We start from the raw sequence: 21,239 nt of genomic DNA, 5'->3' as shown, positions 1-21,239 counted from the left end.
AGTGGCCCTGTGTGGGAGGCATTATGACCTCCATTTTACGTGAGAAAACTGTAGCTCAGAGAGGTCAAGGGACTGGCCCAAGAACACACAGCTAGGAAACAGGGAAAGCTGACATTGGAATCCAGTTCTGTCCTGCTCTAGAGCCCCTTCATTACTCCACACAGTTTCTGAGCCACTGCTATGTGATAAACTTTGAGTTGGGATGGGGACAAAGGACAAGCCAGCCCTGCTCTCACAGCGTTTATATTCTCTCAGAGAGCTTGACAGCAGCCAACCACTTAAACAAACATAATAATTCCAGAATGCGTTAGGACTCTGGAAAAAAATATACTGGGTGCATTTATAAAGTTGAGATAACAGAGAAGGCTACTTTATTTGTTTTAAGATTTTTTTATATTCATTTTATTTATTATTATTTATTTTTGGCTGCATTGGGTCTTTGTTGCCAGGCGTGGGCTTTCTCTAGTTGCAGCGAGCGGGGGCTACTCTTCGTTGTGGTGCGTAGGCTTGCCATTGCAGTGGCTTCTCTTACTGCAGAGCACAGGCTCTAAGCGCGTGGGCTTCACTAGCTGTGGCACATGGGCTTAGTAGTTGTGGCTCACGGTCTTAGTTGCTCCGCAGCATGTGGGATCTTCCCGGACCAGGGCTCGAACCCGTGTGCCCTGCATTGGCAGGCGGATTCTTAACCACTGCACCACCAGGGAAGCCCAAGAAGGCTACTTTAAATTGGGGGTCAAGGGCGGCATCTCCAAGGACTGAAACAGTGTGAGAAGGCCCCAAGTGCCCAAGTCGGGGTAAAAGCTTGGCTCGTCTGGGAACTGGTGGGCAGGGAGGTCACCCGGCCCGTGTAGGGGACAAGCAGGGGCCACCGGGCAACTGAAGTCCATGGGAGGAATCAGCGGTTTTCCGCACCGCGTGAAAGGCTCGATCCCGTGGTGGCTGTGCGGAGGGGCCGAGAGACAGCGGGAGCCGGGCTGCAGGCCGTGGTGGGAGTCGGGGGCACCGGGAAACGGCCGAGAAGGTCACGGAGCCCCTACTTGCTTCCTCCGTTTCTCTCCCCCACCCCCCAGTCGCCTCTCCCCCGCCTGGCTCCGCCCCGCCCGCCTGGCTACTGACGTGTCGGCGCCCGCCGGCGCCTCCTGTGACGTCACCCGTGTCTGGGGCGTTCTCAGGGTCAGCGCCAGAAGAGCGGCTGGCGGCTGGCGGCTGGCGGGTGGGCGCGGCAAGATGAAAAAGGTGGTTTCCAAGCAGTCTCCGCCCAAGTTGTTCGGTGGGTGCGCGCCCCCGCTCGGGGCGCTGGTTGCTATGGACGCCCGGGCGGCCTCTGGCGGGCGGGCGCGCGCAGGGTCGCGGGAGCTGCCGCACAGCCCGGTTTTTCCGGGTCCCGGCGGCGCAGGGCCACGCTCACAGCCGGGGCGGCACCATGAAGTCTCTAAAGAAGGAGTCCCGCCTTAGAATACCTACAAACAGATTCTTGGAGGCCCCAGAGAGCGTGAAAGGTTGGCGCTGGCTGCCTTGGGAGCTCAGGAAAGCCAGACAGGGGCAGGGGTTCTTGGGATTCACGACACGGGGCCTGGAGGATGGGGGTGACACCAGGATGGAGGTGAAGATCACGCGGGAATGGGGTACGGGACAAGGCGTGCCCTATACCTGTGTGTGGGCACTGTGCTGGGCAACAACGCTATCGGTGGTAACTGTGGGACCCCAGACCTCAGGAAACGGAGGAGGAGAAACCGATCAAGTATAAAGGCTGTGATATAGGAGCCCATAGGTATTAAGGGGGATCAGAGCACCTGATCCAAGCCTTGGATGGTAGAGTTAGAGGGGATAGTTTTCTGAAAAAGATGACATTTATGGCTAGTCAAAAAAAAAAAAAAAAAAAAAAAGCGATTTGCTTCTCCAGGCCTAGGGAGCAGCATCAGCTGAGGCATGGAACTGTGACATTGATGGCCAGGGCAGAGGTGGTGAGTGTGGAGAAGGGGGAAAGGAGCCAGAGGGGACTGCACAGGTGATCAGGGACCAGACCACAAACTGGCTTTACATGCTAGGTCAGAAAGTCGGCATGCCGTTGCAGGCCTTGGGGAGACCCAGCCTCAGATTGTGGTGCGAGCTCAGTGTGAGGAGGGGGCAGGCCTGGAGACAGTAGGGTTCCCTGGGAGGCCTGGAAAGAATGCCTTTATTTAATGCTTCTTCATAGTATAAAAGTCCAATGTAGGCAACATTGAGATGCTCTTTCATGATATAATTTTTAACAGTTAAGAAAGAAAGAGAGAAAAATAGCTGGTCTTCTTTCCCAAGGGCAGTCAAGGGCTTTCCTAGGTACTGCCTCCTGCTTACCTAGTTTCTGGGGATCTTATCAGATTTGAACTTTCTGCTGTAAACAAATCAAGGAAAGAGTTTTTTCACTGCATATTTATTTTTAATAAGAGGAAATTTAGTTTGTTAAATAGCCCTTGAATGTACTGTATAGCACGGGGAACTATACTCAGTATTTTGTAATAAACTATAAGGAAAAAGAATCTGAAAAAGAATAAATTATATATATATATATGTGTGTGTATAACTGAATCACTGTGTTGTACACCTGAAACTAACACAACATTGTAAATCAACTATACTTCAGTAAAAATTTTTTAAAAATTAAATAAAATCAGAAACATAATAATTTAAAAATAAATAAATAAATAGACCTTCATTTAAGAACATGCATTAAGGTGAGGAAAGAAAGAAACATGCAAGGTACATTTTTCCTCCTAAATATCTTGGGGGAAGCCTCTAATGTAGTAGGTAATACTTCCTCCCCCCCCCCCAATATAATAAAGTTAATCAACAACTGTAATCTTTCGCTGTGTTTCTCCAAGAACTCTGAATTATAGCAAAAAGGCAAGCAAATATTGTGACTTTAAACCTGTTTAGGGACCTGAGCCCTTTGACTCCTAGGTTTCTCCCTGCTGTTGTTGCTAAGAAACTGGGAAGACTCCCAGCAGTACCAGATCCCTCTCCACCATCAATTAAAGCTCAGCCCTGGTAGGGACAGCCCCTCTCTTGGTTCCCCCAGTGCAACTGTGAGGTCAGAATTTCCTGAAGACCTTAATCAACACTAATAAAGAATAACATTTAGATGAAACGAGAAGCAGAAAAAATAGAGTCCAGGTTTCTTCTCCCTCCGTAGCTCACCCCTCCCTGTCTCCCAACTCTGTCCCTCCCACCCTACCTGAGCACCTTGCTTCCAGCTGCCTGGGCTAGCTCCAGCAGAGGTGTCATCTGACTGCCCCATGCAAGGGGGCTGGTCTCTGACCCCCTCACAGCTGTCAGGACAAGGGCGAAGTGCCAGCTGTGTGGCTCACCAGGAACCCCACTCAGCTTGGGTTTCCAGACCAAAGAACTGGAAATAGCTGGCCCTCTACAGGTTCAGTAGTGAGACATACTCTGACCTGTGGAAACCACCCACAGGCCCTGAAATGACCCCCACAGGATCATCCTTCCTGCCTGGCCTCCCCAACTTGTCCCTGCCCCTCCTGTCCACCTGGCTTACACTCATAGGATGAGTCACTCTGAAATGCTGCTTTCGTCAACTCACTCTTCTGAACCAAACCTCCTTCTTGCCGACGGAGGAAGATCAGATGCTTCAGACTTAGTTTACAAAGCCATGATGCCCTGGTTTTCCTCTCATCCCCACTATCACCCCCACCTCCTCTACAGGCCTTCTGTGTCACCATGCCTCACATATGCCATGCTCAGCCCTGCCTCCACCTTTGCTCTGATTGTGATCTCACCTGGAACACCTCTGTTTGCTATTCTGCCTATGCGAGGCCTTCTGGTCCTTCAAGGTCTAACTTAACTGGTGAAGCTGCCTCTGACCACTGCAGCTGCTCTTCTGAAACTTTCCTTAGAGCCCTAACTTTATAATCTGCATCCATCTGTTCCTTCTTTGATGTGTAACCAAAGCTATTGTCTGTGCCACTAATTTAGGCTCTTAGGTTATGATTGGTGTGTGTTAGTGTCTGCTGCATCTTTCAGTTCCTCAAGAGAAGGAGCCACATCTTAACCTTTTATATCATTTTCTCTGTAATTTATAGTACATAGAAGGTACTTGGTAAATATTCACATTCTCTAGGGTGCATTGAAGTTTAAAATGTATATATCCTTTCTATGAATAGTAACTAGAACACACCATTCCCTGACTATACAATAGCAGAGCATGTATTGCACTACATTGAAGGTAACCATCTTAGAAAAACCTCAGACCAGAGTTTCACTGACTATTTCAGAAGTCTTCAGCAATGTTGAAGGTTTATAAATTTACACATGGTAATTATGTGTATTACACCCATCAGTAAAAAGCATATATCTGGAGATGTTTAATCCCTTGAGAAGATGTAGAACCAGCCAGGGTGATGGACAGAGGAAGCAAATCTCCTGGAGAATATAAATAATACCAAAATATCTATAAAAGGGAACCTTCAACTAGTACCAATTCTCTCTTGGGCTACCACCAACTTTGGTGACTGTGTAGAAGGGAGAGGGGAAGTAGAGATCAAAACCTAAGTCTGCATCTCCACACATGGTGGGGATGGGACCAGAACTCGCCGTCAAGCCATTTGGCCCCATGTGTGTTTGTGTGCACAGAGCCATGTGGCTTGACTGGTAGATGCTCCTGAGTTTCCGTTGACCCCACTGCTGAGGAGGTAGACTCTGGCTGATAACGAAATTTAGAGTTATGTTTATTTTATTTTATTTTTAAATTTTATTTATTTATTTATTTATTTATGGCTGCGTTGGGTCTTTGTTGCTGCGCACGGGCTTTTTCTAGTTGCGGTGGTCGGGGGCTACTCTTCGTTGTGGTGCGTGGGCTTCTCATTGCGGTGGCTTCTCTTGTTGCAGAGCACGGGCTCTAGGTGCGCGCGCTTCAGTAGTTGTGGCACACGGGCTCTAGCTGTGGCTCGCGGGCTCTAGGCGTGCAGGCTCAGTAGTTGTGGCTCACGGGCTTAGTTGCTCCGCCGCATGTAGGATCTTCCCAGACCAGGGCTCGAACCTGTGTCCCGTGCATTGGCAGGCAGATTCTTAACCACTGCGCCACCAGGAAAGTCCCTAGAGTTATGTTTAGAATGATTCTGGCTTGGGGTTTTTTTTTGCCACTGAGTATATGGGCATTTTCTAACATATAGTTTGATTTTGGTAGCCGAAACACCTGCGTTGATGTTTTAATGATATTGCTTCTTAAAAATTAGAATACTGTGAGAAACAGTGGACAAAACCAAGTTGTGTTTTAAAGTCATTAAAGACAGTGCTTAGGTTTTCTCTTGATTATTTTGTGTAGGGCCTTATATCTAAGCTTTCTGAACCAGAGGGCAGCAGACAGGAGGATACCAGCCAGAGAAACGAGATGCATTTGAAACTGTTAACCCACCTCTGTGGAAGGAAGGCAGGGAATGTGTCCTCGTTGGGAAGAAGCTTGCTTCCGCCCCATGCGCTCTCCGTACCGTGCTCTGGCATGGCGCATGGAAAATACAGGCTCAGATGGCTCCACTTTCCTCCAGGCCCATGAGCTACTTCCGCCAGCCACCTCACCACCGCAGTAGACTCCTAAATAATCTTGTGCTCAGTCTTGCACCCCCTAATCCGTTCTTTGCCATGTCATGGTCCACAGGCTAAAAACTGAAGTCCTTTACACGGCTCACTAAGCTCTTAGTGATATGGCTCCTACTTTTCTCTCCAGACGCTGCTTCCTACCTCCCACCTCGCTGCCCTCCAGCTATTTAAAAACACATGCTTTGAGTTCCAGGCAGGTGCTCCATTCTCTCTTGCCTCTAGGCCTCTTCATGCTATGCCCTTTGGAATTCCCGTTCTCCATTCTCTTTCCGTTGTCTCTCTTCATCCTTCAGCTCTCAGTCTAATTACCTCCTTAGGAAGCCCTCCCTGACCACCCCACACACCAGACTGGGGTCCCCTGGATGCTCCCATAGTCACCCTACTTCAGTCTGTTTGACAGTCTTGTCTCCCATGGGCATGTGCTCTTTGAAGCCTAAGACTTTGCCTTGTATCCTCAAAACCTAGCACGGTGCCTGACATGTAGAAGATGCTTAAACGGTATTTGTTAAATGAAGAATGTGAAGTAAATGGTCAGTGGTAAACGTTCTGCTTTCCCCAGAGCATCTGAATTTTCATCAGTGTCTTAGGAAACTCAATGCCTTCACCCAGAAGAATGGATCAGAGGCTAAGAAAGCATCTCATCCAGTTGTCCCAAAGCACTGTGCATCAGAGCCACCTAGGGAGTTTTAAAAGCACAGGAGCCAGGAAGCTGTATTTGTAAAACCCCCAGGAGATTCTGAGACAGACACCTGACTAATATTTGGGAACCACTGGTTTAGTCCAGCTTCCTCTTTTTACAAAAGAGAGGACTGAGACCAAGAGAGGTTAAGTGATGTACCCAAGGTTGTCCAGCTTATAAATAGCACAGCCTGGAATGGAACGTCTTCTGTTCTCAGTTCCAGGTACAGAAGCCTCGGTCACTGTGGTGGCGGGGGGGACCTACAAGACAGAACTCCTGTCACCCCAGCAAAGTGCTGCCCAGGCCACCTTGGCAGCCTCTGCTGTCCATCCAGGTGGCTAGCTTTACACCCCCACCATGAAGTCTAATATATATCTATTTTTAAGCACTTGAACTTTCTGTTCCTCTTCAGAAAAGAAGCGGGCAAAGGTACCTGAACAGCCCACACCCCCCATTCAGGAAGAACCTGAACCTGTTAGCAATGTCCTACAAGGAGATGACATTCTTGCCTTAGCCATTAAGAAGGAAGACTTGAGGAAGGTAAGGATGAAATCCAGGGATCCCTTCCTGCAGGAACTTCTCCTTGCCACCTGGGCTGTCTAGAACTTCAACCATGTCCACTGCCTCCCTACTCAGAGAGAGTGTCTAATTCCATGGAAAAATCCATCAAACATAAATCTGTTAACTTTTGCATCTAAAGGAATTTACCATGTTGTTTGTTTAATATTTCTAAGATTCATATAGAACCACAGGGAAGAGAGAATGAAGTAATTTGCTTCCCATAGAGGCAAGTGCTGCCATCCCCATTTCACATAAGGGAAAATGAGTTTAAGAAGCAAAGTTACAGATGTGGATAACCCCCTGCTTTCCCCGGGAGAGTCAGCCACTTCTCACCTGAACTATCTGGAGGCATGAGATGTTTTTTTTTTTTTTTCCAGGATGTTACTAAGCCTCATAGCTGTTACACAGGCATTTCCTCGACAGAACATATGGACAGATCTAGAGATCTAGAGAAACAGATTTGTCCGCCTTCAGGAATTCCACCAAGAATTAGGACAGAGGAGAAGGGTGGTGTTTTTCCTCCTCCTGATCTCATGTGGAATCTCCTTGTTTTATTTCTTTTTAGCAACATATTCCTCGCCTTATTGAAACAGAAGATAAACCTGTAATTACCCAGAAACTTATCATCCGTAAACTCAAACCCAAGGATCATAGGAAGAAGGTCTGCCACTTAGTAGCACATCCTGCTCCTCCAGATGCAGCCACGAAGCCCCTGGACTACTCTGGTATGCCCAGCCTTGGCCCTGGCATCTGAATTCATGGGTCGTCCTGGAGAGAATGCCGGGTCCTCATCAGAGAGTAGCCTCTTGAATCGTTTATACCAGCTGGCTATAGCTTAGCTTCCCCCCTCTTCTTTTTACCCCCAGGGCCGGGTGACATCCTCCATGGCAGTGACCAGATCCTGCCCCACCACATCTTGGGGAGTCTCCAGGACTTTAAGAGAATTGCAGTTGCTCGAGGGAACACCCAGGTTCGTTTGTACAGAGCTGCCTGGGGGAGAGAAGTCACTGATGTCATTGTGGTCTTAACCACCTGGCAGAGTCCAGCAGGACTGGAGTTACAGAGAGAGTCCAGGCTCTGGGCCCCAGAATCTGAGGTGATAAGTGACCCTTCCCCCCAAATAACGCAGCCAACATAGGCTAGCTTCAGCTGAAGTCAGGAATTCACTATAAGGAGACAGAAGTGCCTTGAGGAACCCAAAGGCGAGAGTGCGTCTGGCTCCCGTCAGACTGAGCCCACGCTCCCTCACTGCCCTCCTGCTCCTCTGCGCCCCGGCTTTACCTCCCCTTCTCGAAAGACTGGCCTGCTCTCCTCCTCAGTCCACGTGGTGGAGGAAGGTGGTTCCCCACAGCTCCCAGGGCCACACGGAGAGTCTGTCTGTCTTTCAGTTTCTTTAATTCTCTGGTTCCAGGCAAAGAATCTCTGATTGGTCAGGTGCTAAGAGGCCTGGGGTCCAATAAAAATGGCTCAGTCATGCAGCAGGTGAGGGTGTCAACACCAGCTGTAAGGAGGACAGACACATTAAAGGACGTTGACCACAATCTTAGAACAAGCGTTCCCATTCTAGGCGAGAGGGGACTGACAGCAGCTTCCAAGCCCCCCTTGTTCTGCGATTTGCTTTCTGTCACTTGCTACCTTGGGGTCCTGGAAAGGAGGGACTCAGCAGAGCGGGAGGACAGCAGGGATTTAGGCCTGGAGAAGTCTGCTCCGCCCCGGTTCAACGCCTTCCCCTGCCCTCCACACTCACGTTGCTCTTTTCAGCTGGCTGAGCTGATACACACCCCACCCTGTCTGATGACCCTCATCTCAGCTAAAGAAGAGCCGAAGCAGGAAGCCCCAAAAGAAGAGAAGGCACATCCTCCCTGGGCCCCACCTCTTCAGCACAACTTTCTGAAAAACTGGCAGCGCAACATAGCCCTTCGGAAGAAGCAGCAGGAAACCCTCAGTGGTGAGCAGAGCGGACAGGGCTCCTGCCTGGCCTCATATGGCATCAAGACTCTGCTGCTGTGTTTTTTCTCTCCCTCCACCTCCAGAACCTGGATTCAGGCTGATCACGTTTGTGCTGAATACTCCCAAGTGCTTCTTGCTCTTAGTGGGTCGTGAAATCAGCCCAGTGACTGGAGCTGATCAGTGCAGAGAGCTCGGGCCCCTGTTCTGATTTGGTGGCGGGACTGCATTCCTGGCTCTCTTGCTAGAACGGCTGAAGAAGCCAGTCGGTGAGCTGCTGATGCACACGGGGGAGACCTACAGAAAGATCCAGGAGGAACGGGAGCTCCTTGACCGAACACTGCCAACACGGCCTGATGGGAAGGTAAGGACAGCATTCCCAGGTACCCTGTGGGAGGGGTCTGGACAGCTGGGGACAAAAAAAAATCTATCCAGTGCAGAGCAGTGCTCCAGAGGGAGCATCTGTAGTCTGTGGAGCTCTTGTCTTCCCAGGCTCCCCACCAGCCTCTCTCCAAGGTGCTCAGGTGGTCTGACTCATCTGTCCTCCATCACCAGGGCTGTGAATTGACCACTGGGTTCTGGAGTCGACTGGAATACTTGGGAGATGAAATGATGGGTCTGGTAATGACAAAGACAAAAACTCAGCGTGGCCTCGTGGAACCCATCACTCACATCGGGAAGCCCCGCTCCATCCAGGTGGAGATGGGTAAGGAGCGGGCTGTAAATGTGACCGGCTAGGGGTGAAAGATCAGGGCTCTGGTGTGGAGGTTCAGTCCTCTCTTCAGTAAGACCGCGGTAGCCGTGGTGGGAGGAGCAGGCAGAAGCCTGGGCTCTAGGGCGGTGCTGTCCTTACTGCAGCTGAGCCACCGTGGCTGCTGAGCACTTGGAAAGTGGCCGATCTGAACTGAGATGTGCTGTAAGTGTAAGCATTGCACTGGATTTCGAAGATCAGTTCGAAAAAATAGATTTTATTAATAATTTTTGTATTGATTACGTGTTGAAATAAGATTTTTAATATATTGGGTTAAACTATATTATTAAAATTAATTCCATCTGGGTTTTTTTTACCTTTTTAGACGTGGCATCTGGAAAATTTTAAATTACATATACATGGCTTGCATTTGTGGTGTGCATCATATTTCTAATGGGCAGCACTGCTTTAAAGGCTGCCAGACTGTCTGGGTTCAGATCCCAGCTGTGTTGAGATTGTGAACACCAGCGAGTTATTTAACCTCTCTGGTCCTCAGTTTCCCTATCTGTAAAATACTCATGGGGTTGTGAGAGGGTTAAATGAGACATGCTGTGTATTAACAGATTCTGGCCCATTGTTAAACACTCAATAAAAGGTAGCTGCTATTGTTACTTTTATTATAATCCAAAGATTTGACGGTTTGGAAGCTAATTTTGCAAGAGTCCTGTGCAGGGCTGCTGAGGCAGTAGGTGTGGGACCAGGAGGAGGGGAGCCCAGTTCACAGGGAAGCTGTGTTTTCAGCTCTTTCAGAAACGGTGCTGGAATGGGCACTCTCAGAGCCCTTGAAAGTGGTTGGGGAAGGGGGCGTGGCAGCAGCCTGTGCTGAGGGTCCTTGGACCCTGCTCTAGGATTGCCAGCCCAGAAGGATGCTTGGTACCGCTACACCTGGGATCGGAGTCTGTTTCTGACCTACCGACGCAAGGAACTGCAGAGCATCATGGCAGAGCTGGATTTTAGCCAGCAGGTTGGTAGTCTGTGCCTAGTCTGAGGCCCCTCAGGATGGTGCCTGTCTTCAGTCAGCTAACCTTTCCTTTCTCTGTCTCTCTGAGGATATTGATGGCCTGGAGGTGGTGGGCAAAGGGCGGCCTTTCTCCACTGTTACGGTGGAAGACTATTCAGTGTTTGAAAGGAGCCAGGAAAGCTCCTCTGAAGACACAGTGCACTTGTGAGTTGGGCCGGGGCCCTAGGGAGAGCGGTTGGGGAGTGTGGCTTCCCCAGCACCTTCAAGTATTGTAGGGCAAGCCTCCCTCCCTGAAATCAGGGTGCCTCCATCCCAGCCTCTCGCTAGTGGCTGTCACCCCCTCCTCTAGCCCATTAGAAGGAACACCTGTGCTCGCTTTACTATTGCCATCTGTTCTCTTGCAGCAACCAACTCCTAGTGGAGATTTCCTAGACATTCCTTTGCTCATAAATGGGGCCCCTCCAGACTCTCCCAGTGCTGAGTGGCTCTGCGTGAAGAGCCTCTTCATGTCCAAGAACCTCCCACTACAGGACCGGAGCAGGATGGAGCCGATGATGCTCCACTGGAGGGCAGAGCAGGGCACATCTCCAGATTTTCTGGCAGCCATTTCCGTGGGCTCCATGTGGCAAGACTGTGGCAGACTCAGGGAAAATAAGTCATTGCTTTTTCTTACAGAGACGTATTGGCCAATTACCCTGATGTGGTCCCTATGCCTATTCTTGGCCCTTCTCTGCTGTTCTGTGGGAAGCCAGCTTGCTGGATCCGAGGCAGTAACCCAGAGGACAAGGTAAAACTGCCTTCACCCTCACCCACCTGCTGGAAGGGCCTCCCTCGTGGGGCAGTCCCAGCGTGACTGTGGCAGTCACAAGGAGCCTGCACGGTCTCCTATTTGACTTTTTATCTGGTCATGCTTTCAGTATATGTCTGAAAATGGTAACAGCAATGCTAACTTGAGCCAGAATAAAGTCACAAGGCTGAAAAGAGAGTGTCACAGGGCTGAAAAGAGAGTGTCACAAGCCACCCAGTTTGTACCTAGTCCCAAACATGTAAATAAGCAGACCTTCTCAAACAGGTATGGCTTTAAGAAGGTTCTGAAATATTCTTCAGATGCTGAGGAGCAGAAATGTTTTTAAAAATCTGTTTTATCTCCTCTCCTACTGCTGACGGCAGGGACAGCCACTTTTGGGGTATGATACCTATCTGTTTGAGAGTGGCCAGGCCCAGGAGACTTCCAGTGCCAAACCCGGAAAAGTCCCGGCAAACCAGGCTGAGTTGGTCACCCTAGGCCAGGACCTCCCACAGAGATATCTCTCATGCCTCTTCCCTCCCCAGAGACACGTTGGAATTGCTGTCCACTTGACCTTTGAAACTCTAGAAGGGGAGAAAGCATCTTCAGAACTGACCGTGGTCAACAATGGCACAGTGGCCATTTGGTATGACTGGCGGCGGAGGTCCCAGCTGGACTCTTTCCAAGACCTGAAGAGGAATAGGATGCAGCGGTTTTACTTCAACAATCGGGAAGGTACCTGGGAGAAGCTGCCCCACTCACCCCTCCTGCAGCCAAAGTCTAGCTAATGCCCAGCCCCTGCAAGTGTGAGCCCCTCTTCCCGCCTGTCCCGCCCATCCTGGGAAGTGTGTTGTCTCCTAACTGTTCCTGTCAGCTGGGGGAACGGTGGAATGCTTGAGAACACAGGGGAGTGAGCCACCTGGGGGAAGCAGAACACAGTGGGGAGCAGAAGCATTCTAGATGTTCAGTTACCCATACGCACAGGCCTGAGGCTAGGACGACCACCTGCCCCTCTTGCCCGGGACATTCCCGGTTTTAGCACTGAAAGTCCCACATCCCAAGAAAGCCCTCAGTCCTGCGCAAGCTGGGACAGTTGGTCACCCTAACCAGGGCTTAGTTAGCTTTATACATGCAGGCTTGGGGCTCAGTGGCTCCTACTTGGTGAAAACCTCTTTCTCTGTCCCTCTCAGGTGTGATTCTGCCTGGAGAAACCAGAAACTTTGCCTTCTTCTTTAAGTCTTTGAATGCTGGGATCTTCAGGGAGTGTTGGGAGTTTGGAACCCACCCCACCCTATTAGGAGGTGCTCTCCTGCAGGTCAATCTCCATGCAGTCTCCCTGACCCAGGACATTTTTAGGGATGAGAGGAAGTTATTGGAGGTAAGGGACCCGGGATCTTGGCCCCTGTGGACACTAGGTAGGTTAACCTGGTGTTCTTCCTGGCACTGCCTGCAGGGATCTTGTCTCTCCCAGCCCGAGAGGTGAATTTTTCAAAAACACACTCTTGCTCAAAACACACTGCTCGGGGCTTTGTGATATAAAAGATGGGCGGGCAGGCAAGAGAAGGGGTGGCTTTGAGCTTCACCATGCTCGGCCCCACTGCATTAGAAAGAAATGAGACTGGGCCTTAAGATGCAGACTGCGAGGAAGTACTTATCTGAGTACAAACACAACAAATGACCCTCTGCAGCGGTACTGTATCTGTTCACTGTTGTCTGGTACTATCCAGTGGAATTGCATTTAGCTGGCATGACTTCAAAACCAGGCAAAACCAGAGAGAACAATTTAACTAGTGGGGCCGGCACCCAGGAGTGAGTATGAGGTGGGAACTGGGAATCTGCCGGCCCCAGTCCATCTCATAGCCTGGCCATCTGGTGCTGTGCTTTGTGGGATTCTGGAGAAAGCTGTGCTTTTTTATTCATCGTGGCCCCCAGACACAAGCCAGCTACTTCAGCTGGGGCTCAGCCCTTGGTGAACAAAGGTGATTTTGACAAATGTAATGTCTGCTTTACTTGCTGACTATAGGACCAGCCTTTCTCACAAGATGCCCCTCTACTATTTCTGTGACACTGACCATGTGGCCAAGACACATTCTCAACAGGGCCCAAACCGTGCGGCCCCAAGGATGTAACACGGGTTTTGGAAGCCTGAGCTGCCGCTTATGCCACCTTCCCTTCCTCAGAACAAGCTGGCTTCCCACGAGGCAGTCACCATCGTGGAGAGCATGCTACAGGAGCTGCTGAGGGGGATCCTGACCCCGGAGCGTGCACAGTCACCTGTGGACGCCTATCTCACCGAGGAGGACTTGTTCCACCATAGGAATCCTCGGGTACAGGCCCAGCGCTGGCCCCTGCCCCTCGTGCGTGCCCTGGGAGAAAGTAATAGCAAACCCTTTGATGTGCCAGGACCTGTTCTTAGCATCTCCCATGATTAACTCAGTTTCTCCACAGCAGTCCTGTGAGATGGGTACTATTTATATCCTCATTTTATATGGGAGAAACTGAGGTCCAGGGAGCTTAAGTCATTTGCCCAAGATAACTTAGCTAGTGTAAGTGGATGCTTGGTGATAAGAGAGCTTCAAAAACGTCTTAATTCAAACTCAATCTTCCTCGGAAGCCCAAATGTATAAAAAGCTTTACGTTGGAGATGCTTAGGTGGAAAGGGAAGTGGGGAGCCCCTCTGGGCCCAGCAGCTCCTGCCAGCCTCCTCTTGCCTCCTCCATCGGCGCTCTCGAGGGAACGGGAAGCTGGAGCAGGCTGGCTCGGGCTCTGGGTCCCCCATGTTGCAGCCTCCCCATCACGTGTCTTCCCTTGCCTCTGCTGCAGCTGCATTACCAGCACCAAGTGGTGCAAAACCTGCACAGACTGTGGTGCCAGTACACCATCCTGCCCCCCAAGGCTGAGGAGGCCAGGCCGGGCGAGGAGGAGCACCTCAGTCCCAGGGCCCAGGCTGCTGCGGCCCCGTCAGCCTATTGGGAGGAGGCCTCGATGAAGGTCGAGTCTTCTGCGCACCTTAAGAGCCCAGCGTTGGACCCCCGACCGCCCCGGCAGGAGAGTGAGGCCCTCAGGGACTCCCGAGATCCTGTTGGGTCCCAGAAGAGTGGTCCGGGTTCTCAGCGGAAGAGCATCATGGAGGAGATCCTGGTGGAGGGGAGCCCAGACCTGGAGAGTGTCAGGAGCTCCCGGGAGCTGGACGGCCTTCCCCCGCCAGAGTGGAACCTCTGCCTGGAGGACTTCAGAAAGGTGCCTCCCCAGCCCTGGGGGTGTTGGTGGAGAAGGGCCCAGGCATAGACAGGTGCCGGTGCCTCTGGCCTGAGCTGCCCCAGCAGCCCCTCCCACCCCCAGGGCCAGAGAAACAACTTTCTGAGGGCCCGGAGAAAGCAATCTCTTGGTCATCTCTCTTTATCTTGGGTGCCTAGGCCACTGTGGTGCAGGAGGGGCTCCTTCTCTGACCCTGGCAAACCTTGGAAAGGGGTTCATGGGTACAGATTTCTGAGGGAGGGCCCAGGCTCCCACAGAAGGCACCCAGACAGACTCTCCATGGCTGCATCCCCTCCTGGCCACCTGCCCTTACCACACCGCACCTGTTAGTAGAGGACACAGGAGCCCCTGGTGTCCTGGGCAGAACGGTTGCCCATGGTACCTCTGACCGGCCAGGTAGTGATGGCACTCCCTGAGGAGAACCAGAGAGAAGATGCCCTAATCAGGCTCAACAAAGCGGCCCTGGAGCTGTGCCAGGAACCGCGGCCGTTGCAGTCCGACTTCCTGTACCAGATGTGGTAGGTACCGCCACCAGGAGAGCTGCTCCCATCCCTTCCCCTTTGCGGCGTGTGGCCAGGGGTTCTGGGCCAGCAGTCCCAGGACTCAAGGGGGCTGAGCTCTCTTTGAGATCAGGTTGCTGAAAGGTGCTGCACACACTCTATGGCCTGGCAGCTGCCGCAGCAGCCCCTACAGCTGCTCTCCCTATGCCAGCTGCCCTCTGGGGAGGAGTCACAGCAGAGTAAGCGCCTAGACCTTTTCCCCCTTCTTTCCTTGTTCCTTCTCACTGAGCAGAGGAATGCTCATGGAGAGCAGAGGAGATAGCAGAGAGCAGTGAGAAGAGGACCTATTCCATGAAAAGCCTCACTTGGTTGCCAGTCTTCCCATCGCCTGCTTGCAACTCGCTTGGATAGGCTTGGGGGGTCTTTTGCAAGGCCCTCAGAACACATCCCCAGGAGCCTTGTCCTGGAAATCTTTTGCAAGTCTAGCCCCTCCAACTGGGACTGGATCCAGTTCTAGCCATGGTTTCAAGATGGAGTTAGTTCAAGACTGATCTAACCTTATCCTTGGGCCACTTTTTCTTGGCTACCACCCGAGGGAAGCCAGATCCCCAACCCAGCACTTGCATGGGTGCCAGTGAGGGTGCTGGCTGGACAGAGGCATGGTGCTTCTGTGGCAGTTCCTGGCACGAGTGTCTTGAAAGGGAAGGACCAAGCCTCTACAGGTTCAAGGGCAAATGAGGGACGATGGCTTTTCTCCAATATATCTTGCTCTCTAGTTTGCAACTGTGGCGAGATGTGATTGACAGCCTGGTGAGCCATTCCCTGTGGCTGAGGGCTCTGCTGGGCCTGCCTGAGAAGGAGGCCGTCTACTTGCACACACCAGAAGAGCAAGGTCAGACACTGTGCAGCCATACCTCCGCGTAGTCTTTCCCATCCCTCTGCCCAGGCGGCAGTGGCGCCTCAGCCATTTGTACGCTTCTGGTGGAACCTCCGTTAGGTTGGTCCATGGGGTAGGCCTCTTGCTACCTTTTTATCTGCTGCCAGAATTTGGGACCTAGAAACAACCTTAACAATCACCTTAGTTCAGTCCCCACGTTTTACAGGTGGAGTCCCAGAGAGGCAAGATGACTTGCCATCCCATATGTGGGGAAATGGTGGAGCTGGGACTAGAGCCTGGGCCTCTCACCCCTGCCCTACAGTCCTGTTCCACAGGTCATGCACCTGAACCAGGGCCTTGCTCCCAGTCTGTGAGGATTCTCTCAAATAGCTAGAGCACTGCTGGCCCAGGGCCCATTGCTCTCCCAGTTCCTGTCTGTGGGGGCAGCTAGGCCACAGGCCATTTGTCTTCCGTTCACCTCCCCCAGATCGAAAATCACCGCCTGTCACAGAAGTGAAGGTGACTTCCGGGAGAGTGGGGAAGGAGGACCGGAAAGGGCCATCTCAAGAAAAGAAGCAGTTGGGAATCAAAGACAAAGATGATAAAAAAGGAGCCAAGCTGCCACCTGGGAAAGAGGCAGGTAGCACGTCGTCTGGGCCTGGGGGCGCGGGCTGGGGAAGGGATAGGAGGGGCTGCGGAAGGTGGGCAGTCACTCCAGCGTGATGCCCCTGCTCCCCGCTAAGCTGCTCTTGAGAAAGTCCTGGACCTCCCTCAGGAGCTACTGAAGGCTGGGCATGTCTCTGTCTCTCCAAGCAGGACCGTTTAAACAGCAAGAAGCACAAAGCAAAGGATGACAAGAAACCGATGAAATCTACAAGTCGGGACAGGCTTTCCTTGGAAGACCCTGCCCCTGACAGCATCATCCTGTCTCAGGAACCCATAGATCCCCTGGTCATGGAGAAATACACCCAGAGGCTGCATACTGAGGTGAGGGCAAGAGCCTGGCACTCAGCCCTCCCCTCACTCACACCTGCCCTGCATACCTTCCTCCACTCCCTGGCTCCCTCATTCATTCTGTTTATCCCACAAACCATAAGTGCCTACTGCACTGTGATGGAAGCAGAGCTGCCCTTGTGAAGGGCATCCTAGTGTTCAAGACAGACCTCATGAATAAGTAACACCTCTGGTATGTTAGGTGAGGAGCACTATGGGAAAAAGAGAGAGACCAGGGCTGGGGGATGGGGAAGCCCCGGGTGGGGGTAGGTGAGCCTCATTGGAAGGTGACATCAAACAAAGAGTTGAAGGGAAGTGAAGTGTGGCCACGTTGACATCTAGGAAGAGTGCTGTGGGCAGAAGAGGGAGTGGGCCAGGAGGACAGAAGGGCAGAGGGTCCACCAAGAGGGAGCGGGTCATGTGGGGCTTTGTAGGCCATTGTGAGGACACAGTGTTTTGAATTGAGGAGTGATATAGTCTGACTCATGCTTTAGAAGATCACTCTGGCTGCCATTTTGAAATAGATTCTAGGGGGGACAGAGCAGAAGCCTTTTCCTTTCTGCTGCTCCCACTTCTTCTCTGTGTTAGGTGTGTCTTGGCAGATGTGTTCCTTGGGTGAGCACCATGTAGAGTGAATTTCCAGCAAGTGTAAGGGTTTTGAAACGCTGGAGAGACTTTATAAAATGTGTTCTTAAGCAGTAGGTCCTTAGGGATTCACCTTTGTGTTGTGTTCTGTTCTTTGTCATTGTTGTTGGTTTTGGAGGGGAGATCCACAAAGCCATGTTTGATGTGTCAAGGAGTCTAATGGCAATGCTTTGTCTTCCTCTGGTGTGGACAGCTGGGTAGCCGAGATTGTATTGTGCATTGCGCTAACATTCAGATCACATTTAATCAGAAGCTCCATTTGCTGTTGGTGACATGACTGAGATTTGTGGATTTCCATGGGGTCTAGAAAGTAATCATAGGGCTCTGAGGACCCGTGGGGTAGTCTCTTGCTTGGCTCTTTGAAATTAAGAATCAACTTGCTGAGGCTTGTGTGGTCCAGCTCCACCACAGGGTACAGTCTTGGAGACATTTCAGTACGTGGATCTGTGATCTTACTGGAAGGAAAGTTGGTCTCCAGGAGGCCAGGGTAGAATTGGGTCACCCCAAGGGACTAAATGGGCACTGCTCCCTGGGCCTCCCTGGAATTGCCCCTTTAACCACTGTAGGCTCTGATGTCCCCATATGTCCAAGGGGCAGTGCAGGATTACCACCCCAGACTGGTTCAAAAAATAAAACTGGGACTTCCCTGGTGGCACAGTGGTTAAGAATCCACCTGCTAATGCAGGGGACACAGGTTCGATCCCTGGTCTGGGAAGATCCCACATGCCGCGAAGCAACTAAGCCCGTGTGCCACACTACTGAGCCTGCACTCTGCAGCCCGCGAGCGACAACTACTGAGCCCACATGCCGCAACTACTGAAGCCCGCACGCTCTAGGGCCCGCATGCTGCAACTACTGAGCCCGTGTGCTGCACCTACTGAAGGCTGTGTGCCTAGAGCCCGTGCTCTGCAACAAGAGAAGCCACCGCAACGAGAAGCCCATGCACTGCAACGAAGAGTAGCCCCTGCTTGCCGCAACTAGGGAAAGCCCACGTGCAGCAACGAAGACCCAATGCAGCAAAAAAAAAAAAAAAAAAAAAAAAAAAATCTATTTGCAAAAACAGAAGTCCTACAGAAAGTTTAGTTTTATCTACACAACTTTAGTTGTCTCCCCGCTCCAGCTGTCCCTCTTGTGTAGATGTGTCCATCCATCTCGCAGCATGGGGGTTGCTCCCTTGTGCAGGTGCTTTCCAGAGAGTGAACCTTTGCCTGTGATGTTCATCCCATCCTTCCAGGTCTATGGGCTGCTGGATGCCCTGGTGACCGACCTGCTGGTCCTGGCTGATGAGCTCAGCCCCAAAGAGAAGGTCAAGGAGCCTTTGCGTCTCTGCACCTGACTTGCATGCCTGAGCTGCCTTCTGGGAAACTGCTTAACAAACAAATCAATAAAGAACCTTTAGGTTCCTACCACTTCCCTTATGCCTCCATGTCTTGAATGTCAGATCTTGATGAAGTCAGCTCCTGGTCCTCCCATGTCCCACCTGCCCTTGGATTCCCCTCCTCCCCATTCCTGGAGCCATCCAACAGGAGGAGAGAGAAACACAGCTGGGGAGGTGATGTGTGGGATGAGGAGTGGAAGAGCAAATTGGTAGCAGGACAAGGAATGAATCAGGTGACAGGACGGAGAGCATCACCCCTCGTAGGCCCTGCCTCTGGCCTTTGTTGACCCACACTTTTGGGGTCATCTTCCTGGAGCCAGGTCTTCCCAAAGTGTCATCACCAAGAATGACAAAGTATGTGACTAGGAGGAGAACTAGACACCATGGGACCTGGGTCCCTGAGGTCCTCACACTGCCACTGGGCCCAAGGGCCTCGTCCCAGTCCCTGAGGACCATGCTCCCACACCCTTAAACCCTAAAGGCCAGATCCCTTTGTCGTCAGCCAGAGATTATTCTGGATTCTAGCCTGCTTATCCCCCTCCCCATGCCAAGCTACCTGGCCTCTTTGAGCCATTTTTTCTACCTTAAAAACAGCCTCTGGACTTTCTGCTCCCTCCCTTGCTCAGAGAAATATGAAGTGGATGAGAGATGACTCTTGCAAAGAAACATGCTGTCAGCTCAGACTCAGCACCATAAATTCTTCTCTGTCAGTAATAATCATTCTGGGCCAGGCTTCCTGTGCAGAGTGGGCCCCAGGCTCCCAGAGTTTGAAGAACAACTTTGCTAACGGTGGGCTTATTGGCCTTAAATGCTGATGCAGCAGAAGGGAGAGGGGGAGACCTGAAGAGTGGCTGCAGTCTCCTATCCACTTGGTTTTGCATTTGGTGCTTCTGATAAGGACCTCATGGGCCTCAAGCATCCTCCAGTTGAGACACGGGAGGAGGTTTGGAGAGAGCAGGGCACTCTGATCCGATCCCGTGTCAGAGACGCAGAGAGGGCGCTGTGCCTGAAGTCCTGATGCCCCCTTCAGAGTTGCCAAGGGGACCAGATGGAAACCCACACAAGGCAGTACTCCACCAAAGGGCCGATCCCAGGGAATGGTGGTCTTGGCCCAGAGGAGGAATATAGGGGTGGGGTGGGTGTTGGAGCCTCCCCTCCCCACCCTTCATTTCCCCTGAGGAGGCAGAGGAAGGGTTAACTCACCGCAGAGTGGGAGTGAGTCACCAGCACTGGCTCCAGATCTGCACCTCCTGGGGACAGCCAGCAGGCAGGCCTCCCACCTCCGAAGGTGCTGCCTGCCTGGCCAGCAGGAAGGGGTTAACATGCCCTGCACTTCCTCCTGTGTCCTGTTACTGCTGAGGCAGACCTGCCTGGCCAGCTGAGCAACTTTCCTCCTGAGTGCTGCCTGGCCTCCAGAAGACAAGCAGGCAGGAGGCAGAGCAGCCGCCCATTCTGGGGACCCTGAGCCGCCCTTCCGAGGGGTCTGTGCCTCCTGGGAGAGGGTGGGTCTCCAGGACGAGCGTCCGTGGTGGATGGCTCTGGGGATACTCCCGAGGCTGTGCCATCCCCCTGCTGCGCAGGTTGGAGGGTCACTGCAGAGGCTGCTCGTGGTCCCGGGGCTGGGGCCAAGGGAGCCTGCACCAGAGGTAAGCTCCCATCATCAGCGGTGGTGCCTGGCATGAAAGGCTTGGGGCTTAGTCTCCCTTCCAGGTCCCCAGGAGAAGGACGAGGAGGGCAGGGTCACAGAGGAACCTGGAGGCATCTTGCCTGCCTCCCCTCCCTCCCTACAGCCCCCAAGAAGGGGGCCTCCTGGGGCTCGCTCCCCATCCTGGGACTAGCATCTTTGGTGGCATTCCGCACAGACTCCTGCCCACTCCTCCTCAGCCCCTGTTGCACCTCTAGCCTCAGGACAGCCCCCACCCAACTCCAGTGCCCCCAAGACACATCTACCTTTGGGCTGACTTAAGCTTAGAGCTAGGGCTCACTCCTCTTGTCCCTCCTGCAGCAAGAGTTAGGGCACTGCCACTCCCCCCACTGCCCGAGCTGGACCTGATTGGGGGGAAGGGCCTGGCACTAGAGCCGCCTTAGCAGAGGATGGGAGGGGTGCGGGCCCATGGGGGCACACACAGTCTCTGGGTAAGAGGGGTGCGGGCCCGTGGGGGCACACACAGTCTCTGGGTAAGAGGGGTGCGGGCCCGTGGGGGCACACACAGTCTCTGGGTAAGAGGGGTGCGGGCCCGTGGGGGCACACACAGTCTCTGGGTAAGAGGGGTGCGGGCCCGTGGGGGGACACACAGTCTCTGGGTAAGA

At 52.3% G+C, this 21,239-nt stretch overlaps 1 protein-coding gene and 1 long non-coding RNA gene across 10 annotated transcripts; one reads left to right on the top strand and one right to left on the bottom strand.

Annotated features, from left to right (window-relative positions):
• Window positions 1-1,184: 1,184 nt before the first annotated feature.
• Window positions 1,185-18,960, top strand: MYCBPAP (MYCBP associated protein). 9 transcript variants are annotated; one of them, XM_059908664.1, is made up of 19 exons: window positions 1,186-1,270; window positions 6,684-6,811; window positions 7,398-7,557; window positions 7,699-7,802; window positions 8,594-8,780; window positions 9,028-9,143; window positions 9,335-9,485; window positions 10,379-10,494; window positions 10,580-10,695; window positions 11,167-11,278; window positions 11,824-12,013; window positions 12,469-12,656; window positions 13,459-13,605; window positions 14,102-14,518; window positions 14,933-15,054; window positions 15,813-15,928; window positions 16,401-16,549; window positions 16,730-16,900; window positions 18,786-18,960. In XM_059908664.1, exons 1-19 carry the CDS (start codon window positions 1,228-1,230, stop codon window positions 18,885-18,887), a joined length of 2,835 nt encoding a protein of 944 aa, XP_059764647.1. In that variant the 5' UTR covers window positions 1,186-1,227; the 3' UTR covers window positions 18,888-18,960. The 9 variants fall into 9 exon arrangements, with proteins under 9 accessions (XP_059764645.1, XP_059764647.1, XP_059764646.1 ...); XM_059908663.1 differs by lacking the exon at window positions 1,186-1,270 and adding an exon at window positions 1,378-1,499; XM_059908661.1 differs by lacking the exon at window positions 1,186-1,270 and adding an exon at window positions 1,378-1,499 and having other exon boundaries at window positions 18,246-18,855.
• On the bottom strand, window positions 18,868-20,925 carry LOC132356011 (uncharacterized). Its single transcript, XR_009499731.1, has 3 exons — window positions 20,880-20,925; window positions 20,133-20,228; window positions 18,868-18,916 (listed from the first exon to the last, which is right to left on the bottom strand). It is a non-coding gene; the product is annotated as an uncharacterized LOC132356011 (long non-coding RNA).
• Window positions 20,926-21,239: the final 314 nt, after the last annotated feature.

The sequence above is a fragment of the Balaenoptera ricei genome, chromosome 20 (assembly GCF_028023285.1).
Source record: "Balaenoptera ricei isolate mBalRic1 chromosome 20, mBalRic1.hap2, whole genome shotgun sequence".
NCBI classification, from domain to species: Eukaryota; Metazoa; Chordata; class Mammalia; order Artiodactyla; family Balaenopteridae; genus Balaenoptera; species Balaenoptera ricei.
This window is presented reverse-complemented; position numbering and strand designations above follow the sequence as displayed.